This window comes from Lissotriton helveticus, chromosome 1_2 (genome assembly GCF_964261635.1).
Source record: "Lissotriton helveticus chromosome 1_2, aLisHel1.1, whole genome shotgun sequence".
Classification (NCBI taxonomy): Eukaryota; Metazoa; Chordata; class Amphibia; order Caudata; family Salamandridae; genus Lissotriton; species Lissotriton helveticus.
Genome location: NC_136058.1, coordinates 78,481,537 through 78,495,174, shown reverse-complemented (window position 1 = coordinate 78,495,174; position 13,638 = coordinate 78,481,537). Strand labels below are relative to the sequence as shown.

Genomic DNA, 13,638 nt, shown 5'->3' with positions numbered 1-13,638 from the left:
AAAAAGGAGGGGGGATATCAAAGATCTCTCTGGCCACATTAACAAAGGCATGTGTAAAAGAGAACCAGTGTGATATTGTTTTACATACTCTTACATGCGTTTGTGAAGTGTTGCTCAAAACATCTCAAATGGGAATAAAATGGGACTGGTTAGGAAACATTTATGTATAGTTAGTAGAAACTGAAAGGCCTGTGCCCTCTTTGCACTTTTGCTTATTGAGATCTGGACATTTCAAGCATATTTGCAAAGGTATGTAAGAGTGTGTAAAAGAGTACTCTTGTAACACTAAGTCCTATACTGATACAGGTTTTTGGTGATTTGCCCTTAAATCTCTGAGGGGCAGAAACCTCTATTTTCTGATTTGTCAAAACCAGAAGGAGAACCAATATACTGAATCTCGCTGGTAGTTTTTCTTTCAAATCAAAGTCTGTCTTTGATGGAAGTGAAAGGTAATGATGCAAATGTATGATGGGCGATTCAACTCATATGCAATGCAGTTATACAAAGCAACACTAGTGATTTAAATGTATTTGGTTCATGTCTTATCTGAACTACAGAAATGTAACATGTTTCAGACTACAAACCAGTTGGCTGTGTTTTATTTATTGATAGTGATACCACGGCCTCCAAATAAAGTCTTAATAGAATGTCAAAATTCCACTGCAAAGAATTGTACCGTTAAATGGCAGGATGACCAAGACACGCATCATTTTCAGCTAAGATATCGTCCAATAAGGAATAGCTCATGGAATAAGGTAATGTTTTTTTTATTTTTATTTTAAATCCTTTTAATTACCAGAAAATATGTTATGTTTATTTTAGCGTACTTGTCCATATATATCTATCTTTCGAAATGCACAGTATTTTGCCCAGTGTGGCCAAATAATCACATATTTCTTACAATACACTCACTGGAAAGATCGTGTCAATCATCAAAGTAGAAAGAGCTGCCTGCATTGGGATTCCAGTCACCCAGTCCCGCTTCTGCAGTTTGTAATTTTTCAAGACTGACTTCACTGGGACAATTAGCAAAAATATGACCCGGCAGCACTCCCAACTGTTGAAATCCTGAAAGAGCACCACGTGCAAAATAGAGCGTGCATGTAATATGTGATTTTTAAAAGTAAGTGTGCAATTGTTGTGTATTGATGCACAAAGGGCCATATACTTTTGGGGGCCCTCTAATTAGGGTCTGCAAACCTCCCTCTCTGAGGTGCTAGCCATGTTCTGCAGCCAGACTCTGCATCATCCTCTTCCATGTCATGTCACCTGTTCCTCATGTCCTTCGTGTATGCACAGTGGCCCCTGGCCCTGAGGACTCCAGAGCAGCTGAGCACAAACTCTGGGCATCTGCAGCGGGCTCTGTGCTCAAGCCCTGGCATCTCACAAGCCTGTGCACCAGATGTGCCACCAACCCAGCTGTGCACCCTAGCCTGACCTTTGGCCATATGAAGCAGCCCTGAGTACATAGCATGATGCCCTGTGGCATCACCTCTTGTATCCAGAGTATTCACTGCACAGGTACTTAAAGCCTGCATATCTACATTGTTAATGTTTTTTTTCAGTCATTTTTTTTGTTTTAACAAAATCATGGCTCCTTATCCAATTTATCAGATTTGCTTGAGGTTCCACGTGTCCACGATAAAATTCACAAATCATGCAATGAAAATGAAGACTTTGTTTTATTTTCTGACCAGTAACTGCCATTGTGTTTGCTGCCACATTCTCACTGGGCGCCGTTGATGCTGCCTCTGACCTTGTGCATCTCCCATGACACGTTTTCCAGGGTGATGGTTTCAGTACCTGCATCCCACAATGGTTGCTACAACAACAGTTTCACTCGGTCAGATCATCTGGTTCCATGGATTCACGGGCGGCTCCTCCATAATGGCTGATGAGTGTCACCCCAAAGCCGGTGCCAGCAGACAATAAATAAAATGATAACACAATGTTATTATCATTTTATTTATGCTGTCTGTCTGAACCCCACAATAAGTATGGGCTGGGGGGGTGCCGGGCATATCAGGGAGGAGGAGTAGAGTGCACTTATAAGTGTGCATGTGTGTTTGACCGCCCGTCCTAAGCCGGCCAAATTCCCATGCCCAGATATGTTTCTCCAACCCGTCAGTATTACACAGCAGGGTTGAAGAAAAGGCACAGGCTCTAATGCACCATCTGAGCGTCAAACAAGGCCGCTCAGACAAATCCTGACGCTGCTCTCATGTGACTGCAGCGTCTGGATTGGGTGTGGCGCCTGTGCCCTGAGGACCCATCCCCTTCCAGCCAATAAGAAAAGCAGCGAGGCAGGCGGGAGCGAAGCTGAGCAGCAGGTAAGACTTTTTCATTTTTTTATTTATATTTTATTACTCCCCCCAACCCACCGCCCTCTCTACCTGTGGCCGCCCTACCACTTTATGTAGGCCGTGGCCGCCACTGCATGGATCCTCTGGGTATCTGCAGAAATTGCCGAAACCTTTGAAGTCCACTCCGAACCTTTTTGTAACACAAAGCTTTGCAGAACTACTGAATGGATATACAGCAACCCACAAAAAGACCCTACTCTGATCATAGTTCTAATTTCATGGCAAATTTAGAGTAATTGTATTCAGCTGTTCATGCTGTAACAGAGAATGCATTTTCCTACAGGAACTCGAATGAGAAAATGTTTTTTTTTACCTCCCCTAAATCTTTTACTGGGAGTTCGGCATGGACAGTACTGGATACTCAATTCCCTACCAATAGGATGCCTACTACCGTTATAATTTAATTCAGGAAAATCAATATCTGAATCTTAAGCCTCAACCAGAAAGTCCTGCTGATGATATTTGCAGGGGCAGGATTTCCTGTTTTTAGTTGATAGACTCATAGTTCAGAAAGACAAGGCCTTTTCATTTTTTCCAGACTCACTGGCCGTCATGATGTGATGAGAGACATTTATGCAAACTGGAGCAGGTATTGGCCCATTCAGTTTTGGAGATTGTGGTGGAATGTCTCGCGCTGCAATGCAGCAGATTTTCCCCCAAACATCACAAGAGCACATTAACAAATTGGACCATTTCTCCGCAGTTAACTATGCTGAACCATGAAATGATATAGTTAGCATGCTTTTTGTTCTTTGAGCAATGCCAGTCATTTCTTACCTGATCTCAAAGAGCATGGAAATGCATCTAGTCAGAAAGCTTGCTTTCCTCTTTTAGAAATTTACCAGTCGTTCTTAATCAATTTAACAAGTTAGCTGCATACAGTGCATGTGCAGTGGACAGCTATTATTTGGGGTTTTTTTCTCAAAAAATCGGAAGATAGAAATACACCAAACTAGAAAAAGTCACCAAATAATGCTGAGAATTTGCTTGCCAAATGTAGAGATCCTTCATTAAATGTTTGAGTTTCTTTTGCAAAGTAAAATCCTGAGGGGGTGTTAATGCAGAAGTGCAGTTTAAGACACCAGTCTCCCAAAAAACAATTTGCAGAAAATTAATAAAAAATAATTTCTTATTGAAGAAGCACAATATTTGAAAGTTTGGTGAAGATTCTTCATCAGGTCCCACATTTTTGAAAAAATCAAAAAGTGCATCATCAACATGATCCATAGACCTGACACCATTTCAGTGGCTTTGGAAATATTGGCACCATTAGCCCAGAAAAGTTTGTAAATGTGTAGATTTGTATAGCCTCTGTTTGCAACTGGAGCATTTCATGACCAGGAAAATTGGAGAAAATTCTTATAATCCTTTGTAGTAGTGTGCCTCATAATTCTTTCCTGTCATTGACCTCTCCAATTTCACATGCAGATTAATTTGACTCTTCCACTACCTAGTTTGCTTGTTGTATCCCTATCTTTAGTAGAGTTAGGCAACACATGCGCACATTGCAATTCTTTAAATTGTGCATGAGACAAACCTTCGCACGCCAACAGCCTGGTTACATGAGGCTTCTGGGCTTGACATTAGCTTGGCCACCCCTGATGGCTATATTTTTTTATAAAAAAAAGTAGGCAGCAATTTGAATAGCTTTACTTTGTAAGACTCACTTGAGCTTTACCTCCAAATATATAATGGAAACAGCATTGGGGGATGTTTGGCTATGATTATGCCCAGACTCTCAAGCTCAAAGCTTTAGGCAGGTATATCAGTGCCTTTCTGTCCCTTGTGATTTCCTAGATACATCTATTGAGCTCATGGGCCATGAGGTCATCTAAAGGTCTTGTCCTAGGGTCCTGAAGACTTTTGTTGTAGGTCTGTCATCAGTCAAGCTCTGTCCCTCTCCAAATGTTTACACTTAATATGGCTTTCTCATGTTATTATGGGGCTATCAATTCTGTGGGTCGCTCCACGGGCCACATCTCTTCACCAATAAAATTTGTTAAAATCAATATTATCAATCCCATGAAATGAAATGAACATTTTCTGGTCCAGTTTAACATTCTGGTCCCAGTCAGCGTGTCTGTCAGGAACTGGCCACTTCTCTTTGCATTTTCATACCCAATGCCCATTTGAACTGACCCCACCCCTCAGATAGATGCCTTCACCATCAGCCTCAGTCTGACATTTTACCAGGTTCGGCCTCCCCCCAGACAGGTTAAGCATTCCACTATGTCTTGACAGAGCAGCTTTACATCCATGTTTAGAGTGAAGAAGCTGGCAATTTGACAGGATGAGCAAACATGGCATCTTCACTACTCAGAAGAAGCATGAACTAATGTTCTCAAATGAGATATAGTAACAAGGGCCTCTTCAGGCTTAAGTGGCCTTTTCAATTGATGAAATTCTTCAGCCTTCTAACTCAGTGAGGAGTAGTCAACGACCTAGTGAAACCCAGCAGTGCTTCAAGTTGTACCCTTCCCATTCCTGTCCTCACCTTCCCAAGTGTACTTGGTGCAAGCCCCTCAATTTTTTTCATAAAATGTATGCTTATTATTTAGAAGCGTAATAGTGGGGCATTGATATACATTATACTTGTGACAACCTAATGGAGAGCCTGATGGACTCGATCCAGGAAGACTTCCCTTTGTTACCGACAGCAAGGTTTACACTTTGCTGTCACTTCTTAAATTGGCGTCTCCTGATTCCACATGTCCAGTTTTGGTACTCAAGGTTATAGCCCCTACAGTAATACTAGCTTTGGCCTTTTTGTTGAATACACCTTTTTAAAGAATGTATTATGATAACATCTATCACTTGGAATTCCGTCTGAATGATTCAAGCATACCATTGGTTAAGAACTTTGTGGTCATACTGGTAAATAATTTATGCAGGTTCAGTCTTGTTTCTGATGCTTTTCATGGGCCGCACTGGCCCCATGCGATGTGTTGTCTTGTACATTGGGCCATTAATAGTTCTGGGGTGAATTGCATCAGTGTACGGTTTCAACGTCATATTCCCCCTCTCTCTCCTCTTCATTCAAGTGCCATATTTGTATTTTCTGTTCCACATATAAGCAACCTTATCTTGATGGCAGAGTTTTTTTTCTCTGTTCTAACTCTACAGCTCTGGAACCAACTACCTATTTTTTTCTGAACTGTTGTTAATCATGAAACCTTAGGTAGGAATCTCAAATATTACCTATTTGTTTAGTGGTTTATATTAGTTATCTCCTTTCTTAGCCCTAATCAAATGCCTCAGTTGAATGCTGCATCAATGAGTGACTCACCCACCCACTGCCACCTTAATTTATACCAAAATTGCTTTGTAGTGGCCAATGGGTCAGTCACACTTTCCAGGGGCTTGCTGTGGTTAGAAAACTTGTATTCTCTTTGTATAGCCCTGTAAACAAATAACCAGCAACGTTAGAATAAATGGGAGTTGTAATGCCATAGTTGTCCTCTATGAGCATCATCCATCATCCATCTTGCAAACATTATGCTTATAAACATACAGATATTCATAATCAGCTGAAGGTCACTGAGAGATTGCAAACCGTCTCCATGGACTGCGGTCAGCCCCAAGCCATTGTACTTAATTACACAAAAAGGCCAGATGGAAGCTACTGCTCCCAAAAACTGAAATATGCTGCTACCAGCTAGGGCATGTGCAGTAGAGGGCAAAGGAGACCTGCGTCCTGGAGGGCAGTGGTGCATCTTCTCTCTCAGGAATCACCAAAAGAGTGTCCCTGAAGAGCACTAATTTGCAGTTCAGGGGGACCCTCAGAAACAGGAACTGTATAAAGTGGTAACAAGGGAATTCACAGGAATCAGAGAAAAGGTGTTGGGGTTGGCAGAGCTGTGCAGTGTGTCAGGACTTTTATCCTTAAAAATAATACCACACATTTCTGGCCATTTAGTAAGATGATAGGGGTGCTATCACTTTGCTTTTTCAGATGGGGACCTTAGAACAGATCTATATTCAATTCCACCTGTGACATATTTGCTGTTTCGCCGCTATTAGTATAATAAGTAATGCAAACACCTTCCATGTCATATATTTCTCAAAAGTACAACAAATATCCTCAGGGGTGTAGGAAGGGGGCATGTGCACCGATTGCTTGATTTCCCTACCAATAACGTCCCAAATCCAAAGCATATTAGAAGAGACTGTTTCACCTTTACAAAATTATTCCGACAAAAACAACACCACATGCATCTTATACTGATTTGAGTCAAGCTAAACCTACATTCATGTCAAGTGTTTTTACAACACAATTGTTTTCAAGTTAGAGACATGAAAATGTTCAATTTCTCACTTAGGGCAGGTTTACTTACACAGTTACATAGTAACAACACAAATGTCTACTTTATCATGGTTTCCATCAGTGCTGGCCGGAAATTAGAGCATGGGGAGCAACAGATGCACACATGTACAGTCACTTACACCCTTTAATTCACACGCCCACACACACACACCCCATTCAGATAACGCATTCACATTTACACATACATTCATATAATCAAGCATGCACGTGCACCAAGCATTAAATAAAAACATAACACTAGCCTTTTGCAGCATCTCTGGAGATACATTTTGGAGGATTGGGACCGCGGTATCTACCTTGTCACAGAGTGGGATGGGGTCAGTGAAAATTCCTTCCCCCACCACATTCTGTGACGATGTGTCAGTGAAAGACACTCAGCCCCGGGCCTTAAGGAAATGCGCTGATGGTTTCCATGATGCAGGGTCTGCTTCTGTGACAAAAGTTAAAAAAAAAGATTCAAAGGTTGAGCTATTAGCCCCTTTGTGAATTATCCAATTCCGTGAATCCAGTAAATTTCTTTTTCCAGTTAAAGTAATTAGCTTCAAAAGGACAAGGAGCTATAATTACCATTTTCTTTATGGCACATAAAGTCCCTGCTTGACCAGTGGAGTTTAGAGGAGCTTTGCCTTAGACCAGAGGGCAGACCACAATGCCTTTTCTTTCCTTGACGCTCCAGCTATTACATACTCATACAGGGAAAGGACTGCAGCCCTGCTGCAGGTCCCGGTCATCTTGAAAATGTTGCATAACTTGAAAACCCACTGCCCAGACATCTATGAGCCCAGAAGCAGGGTCATAGCATTCTCTGCAGAGCTTTGTTGGTCATAAATAGCAAGCAAAACCAAGATATGTTGCTGTATGAGGATACATTCAATTTTTAATTGAGCCATCCCTTGGCACAACTAAATTGTTGACAGAGGCTTGTTTGATGACAATCCAGTGCACTAAACTCAGAAGGCCTATTTTTGATCTTGTTATTGAAGAGAGCATCCCTCTTATGTTATGAGTGATTTTTCATTTCAAGCAACCAAATTTAGCAGTTCAAATATACAATAGTTGTCTATCAGTATGTTCTAACCGCCTTTGTTTTCATTGTAGGGAGGGTACAACAACATTACATTCCCTAAATAAATAAAATAGAAAACTAGGTCAGTGCTCCCACCTGGAAACCAGTACTGCGTGTACCATAGTTAATGGCAGCATTTCCCGTGCCCATATCTTAGCGTGTCATTATGAATGGCCATTAATATTGATGGTACTGATGACTGTAGTTACCATTCTCATTGGGATTACAATATGTGTTATAAATCCACATTAATAGTGCCCCTCGCACCTTTTTACATTGAATTTTATGAAGCAGAAAAATGTCTGGGTGAAAATCTGCCACCCAATTGGAAAAAGCAGTGGGATTTCTGTTTTTTATTCTCTAGTCCACTTGAAAAGGCTGTAATGGCCTTTGCCTTTCAATGGCTCGATAAAGTAGCCTCTCCTGTCTGTTTGCCTTCAGTTGCTTGTTGAAGAGGTGACCTTTCCAACAGCAACAGAGCCAAAACCACATCAGGTACGAACAGTGAGGCCATCTGACTTGCGGTAGTGGACCCTACTGAGGTGATTGGAGCAATGCTGCTTGAACGGCTCTGGACAGGAGTATGACACAGGCTCAAGAAACAGCACAAGAGCCTGTCACAACATTATGCCCCCACCTTCTGAAGCTCTGGGATTGTTTGGATGTAATTGGAAGAAGCGGATGACTAATGAAGGGGAATGAACTGATTAGGTGTCTTTCCAGGAGCACTCACTTGAAGGATATAATTACCAGTGACATGGATCCAAGATGTATTTCTTAAGCTGTGATGTGTGAACAACAGGATGAATCTTCCAAAATCCAAGACATTCAAAGTTACAGGACTGCTTTAACCACGCCAAACTGGTTCTGGGGTGGTGTCTCGCCTCCACTAAGATTTAGCACCAGGAAGCTAAAGTGTGCTTTAGGATCAAAAGATCCAACTTCCTCAGGATGAGATTATTACTAATTTACAAAAATACAGGTCTACTCCTGGTCCCCTTTACGTTAGTAAAATTTCTAGACATTCCTAGATTGCCCTGCATGGGGTAAGCTTGATCATAATCCTTTCCCAAGGTATTCTGCCAAGCTTAAGTCAATTTATCTCCTCTGAGAACAGTATTTATCACCTCAGCAAAGCAGTCAGTTGCAAGCTAATAAGCCAGCAGGCACTTCAGGCAGGAAAAGTAACTTTTTAAAAGAGATTTGTTTCTAAATATTTAGCAAAAAACCCAACATTACCATTGATTTGGATTTAAATAAATAAACACAGAGGTTGAACTGTCACAGTAGCTTGTGCAGGTAAGAGCGGTGGGGTCCGGTGGGGGGGATTTCAACAGACAACACCAAAGGAAAATTAAACAAGTAATTACTTTTTCCTTGTCGTCGTCTGTCAAAATCTTCCCTCCACCCCCAACCCGGCCCACCGCTCTTGCCTGCAGTGGCTGCGGCTGCTCTGTAGCTTTTTTCAAATCAAAGATACAGGAATTACAAATTAATTATATTTTAGCTTTTTCTTCATAAAACCAGCTACAGCTCTAACAGTGAAAATAGCTTTCGGAGGCTGGTCACTGTAGGATTATAAAAACATTAAATTAGTATATGTTTTTCTTTTAAATATCAGATACCCAACCTTGTAGGGTACAAGGCCTTCTTAGGTGTGACGTATTCAATATCTAAAAGTAGGTTTTCCCTCCTGCCAAAAAGGAGATTTTTACTGGTCTGCCTGCAAGTTTAAAAGCTGCAGGAGTCAGATTACAAAGGTAGGACCTATGCCATGTTCTCCTTGTTAGCCTATGGAAATACACAATTGGTGCTTCAGTCCACAGGTGACATATAACTTTCAATGTGTTGGTGTTATGTGTTACACCATATACTATGGTCTTACTGGAAAGTTAATTGGGGGTTGGCAAGTATTACCATGTTTTAGGGATTAGAGCATATACATTGGGGACTGAACAGCAATTCCCCAGTGCACAGGCTTAAAAAACCAGCAGCATCTCAGTCTGAAAAAAAATGGAGACGACCAAACAAAAGAGACATTTCCTCACACGTTCCTTAACATTTGGGGCACATTCCATTCCAGAATAGCCAAAATCAGTTTAGGATCCATTGATAAACCAGAGCAATTCCACCAGAATCCCAGCTCAATTACTTTCTTTTAAAACTCAGACTCCTTGTTTGCAGGTTAGTTCATACTGTTGTAACCTCACCAAAGTAGACCTTGCAAGAATGTAGGAGAATACAAACATGACACCTAAGCATATATGTAGGAGAGTCATCCTTTTGGACATGAGCACCCCAATTTCTTGACTTACAATGTTGGTTACTGACTCTGTAAGTTTCCTGGGCTCTGATATCCAGGTCCAGTGCCACTGCTCTGTTCTTAAAAACTATATGGTGATTGCTCTAATTGGCCAAGACAACCTACCTGTAAGTCAGTAGTACATGGTAGGGCATGTAGGTTTAGAGAACCCAGTAGACTTAATGCACACAACTGTGCACTGCTGTGATGTATGGTGTCATTTTAAAGCAAGACCTGCTTTGCAGGCTGGTTTTAAAATGAATCCATGTCGACTTTGGAATTAAAGTACTTACAAAGTCCACAACTACCTTTTTATTACATATACGTCACCCCTGGTGTCTGCCCTAGGTGTCCCAAGGTTAGGGATGAGTGTTATAAAAAGCAGCCACCATATAAAAGATGTGTTATATGCCCTGGTAGGGAAAAACACCCAAAGTCATTTTTCCCCATTGTGTTGCTGTTAGCCCCATAGGCTAACATGGGAAGGCTTTATTAAACTTTAATAAAGTCTAACTTTTGATTGGAGTAAGCCAGCAACATAATTAAAACTATCAATATAATAGTTCAAATAAATCCAACAACTTGCCACGGTCGGATTTATTACAACTAAAAGGTTTTAGAACTTACTATCCTGAAGTTACCTAAAGCAGCCCTATAGCATTCTCTTCTGACTGGCCAGCCTTTGACAGCCGGAGCTAAGCTGCTCCCTGAGTAGGTGTGAAGAGGCCTGGGGCTCAAACAATACAGCCATTTGGTGGGAGGAGATTTGCTTCCTAGAGAAGCCAGGGACATGAAAGGTGCTGGGCAGATAAGCTGGATTCAAAGGCAGGAGAACAGATGTCACAGGACCCAGGTCAGCCACACTTCCTTGATCCCAGCCAGATGGTAGCCCCCTAATTAGATTAAGAGAGGGACTGGAAGGGGAGGGTAGTGAATTGTTAGCCACTCCTGTGGGTTTGATTAGCCAGACACATACTCCAAGGAGAGAATTTCTACAACTTTATTTTTGGAGAATAGCGCACTCTGATTCAGAAATAAGGCACACTTTGGAGGTAGTGGTGATAGCAGAGAGAGGCAGAGGATGAGGTTTGGTAAGTCAAGATGGCAGACACAGCTTTCTAGTGCTCCAGGTCAGAGGCCCGGCATCTGGGGCAAAAATACCTCGAAGCAACCCTGATTGGTGATGCCCAATGTTGCTCTGCCTGGACCTCAACGCTGGGTCAGGGGCGATGCAGATTCTACAGGCCTCATGGCTGCCGACCGTTGGGGTGGGGTCTTCAAGGGGACCTCACTGCTGTACTTCCCTCCCCCATTGCTCACCACACTTCTCGCATTTGGTGAGACTGGCCTAGTGACCCATGGTTGGCACACCAGAGGCTCCTAAACTAGCTAGAATACTGCATTTGGCTGCATAGGGAGCTGGTGCTCATGGCAGACTGAAAGTGGACCCTCTCCACCACGACAGAGACACCACCACCCTGGTGAGTGCACACCCTTTACTAAAGGGCCTGTAAGGGTGGCCCTGCCCTGCCCCCTACCCCTCTACCAGCGAAGATCCAGGGAGAGAATCACAGTCACATGATCCAGGCAGGGATATCACCTCCGGAACCAAGTCCTGGCAGCAAGGAACAACCGCCCTGCCATCTATACCACACTAGGCTGGACATTGCTACCTCTGCTCCAGACACTCCCTCAAAGGAGGCGCTCATCCCTTCCGAGGTTGCAACCTCCTCTTCGTGGGGCTGCTGCTGTGCTGCACACTTATTACTCCTGCCTCAAGTACTCCATGACCACCTGAAAGATGGGCTGACTGTGATTGGCTGCACACATGCTGAAGCCTCTGGTGTTGAACCTACCCTGCCACTATCCCGGATCCACCATTGCTAGACACTACCCTCCTCCTTTCAACCTCGGACAAACTGGACAGAGTCTTAGCTTCAGTCAAGAACTTACGAGTTTCCATAGAAACCCGTGTGGGGCATTGACAGTTTCACGGTGGTCACAGTCCATTCAAAGGGCCAGATACTTCATGCATTATTGGAATACTACTCGTCTGTATATCATGCACCCCGAGAGGCATACTTAGCTGAGGCGAATGCCTTCTTCTCAGGCCTCACCCTCCCGTGTATCACCGATGCCATCAGATTCTCTCTGGATGCTAAGATCCCAATGGTTGATGTGAAACAAGTGATCCAGGAGCTCACTAGGAACAAAACTTCGGGCCTCGATGGGCTGCCTTTAGAATACTATAATGCCTTTTCAACCAGCCTGGCACCCGGCCTTGCGGGGATATATAATGAGGCACTCCACATGGGTGAGCTCCCGCGTCTCTCCCGGAATCTCTCTTAGTCTCAGACCTCAAGCCTGATAGGAATACCAACTAATTGCCATCATACCAGCCTATCACAATCCTTGGGAAAGACTACAAGATCCTGGAAAGATTCTCTCCAGTAGATATGTGCAGGTACTTCTGGAACTTACACTCCCCGATCAGAACAGCTTAATTCCTGGACGCAGCATATCACAGAACATTAGATGCCTATTTCACATGCATAGTCAGGTACATCAATGGTTCCCTCACGTGGCCTGCCTCATACTAGACATTGAGAAGGTGTTTATTTAGCTGATATGGGATTACCATTTCCAGTGTCACATTGGGACATTGGACCCGGTTAAGAAACAGCATTTTTCGTGCTCACGTTCTTAAGTTGCCTTCTCTCCCTAAACAAGATGACATTTGACACACATTCATTTGCATGCATATACAGGATAATATTCTTCTAACTCAGGGGCCTATTAGGATGGCGGACGGACCTGCGTCCGTCCGCCACCCCCGAGGTGGAGGGACCGTCCGCAGGGGCAGCGGCAGTCCCTCTGGTGCAATTAGGATGTGACCGCCACCATGGCGGTCACATCCCGTATCTTTAACCTTGCGGCGGGTGCTGCTTGAAGCAGCACCCGCCGCAAGGTTAAAAATGCATGCTTTACATTTACATGCACAAAGCCGCAGGCACTGCGCGGTGCCTGCCGCTGTGTGCATGTAAATGCTGGGGGGTACCATAGGTACCCCCATTGTGCACCCCCCACCCCCGACACCCTGGGGGCCCGCAACGGGCCCCCAAACACCAAAGACCACATGCTTTTCCACGGCGGAAAAGCCGAGGCGGAAAAGCATGTTTTCTGCCCCATCCTAATATGGCTGGCGGTGTCTGATAGACACCGCCACCATATTAGAGCTTTTCTGCCACGGTCGGAAGGTGACCGCGGCGGAAAAGCAGCAGGCGGTCTTCCCGTCCGCCGATGACCCCCCAGCCATCCTAATCTGGCGGGGGGGTCTTTGTAGGCACCGCAGCGGTGAATCCGCATCCTCCGGGCCGGCGGTGGCTTCCGCCGGCCCGGATGATGCGTATTCACGCAATCCTAATCGGCCCCTCAGTTTTGCTTACACTACCACTTCGTAGCCACTCTATCAAAACACCTTGAACATTCTGTACAAGTTCATCACGCAAGATGTTGTTATTTGCTTTGGCCGCTAAGCCACAGAGTTATCACAATAGAATAAACTATAGCAGCCTGGCTGGGG

General features: G+C 43.7%; 1 protein-coding gene across 3 annotated transcripts in view; it reads left to right on the top strand.

Moving 5' to 3' along the window:
* The window catches only part of LOC144798121 (interleukin-12 receptor subunit beta-2-like), a 467,579-nt gene that overhangs the window by 177,565 nt on the left and 276,376 nt on the right, over positions 1 to 13,638 (top strand). For all 3 annotated transcript variants that reach the window (XM_078668879.1, XM_078668885.1, XM_078668889.1), the window contains one exon: positions 613 to 755. In XM_078668879.1, the coding sequence (XP_078525005.1) occupies positions 613 to 755 (143 nt within the window). The remainder of the gene's footprint in view (positions 1 to 612; positions 756 to 13,638) is intronic.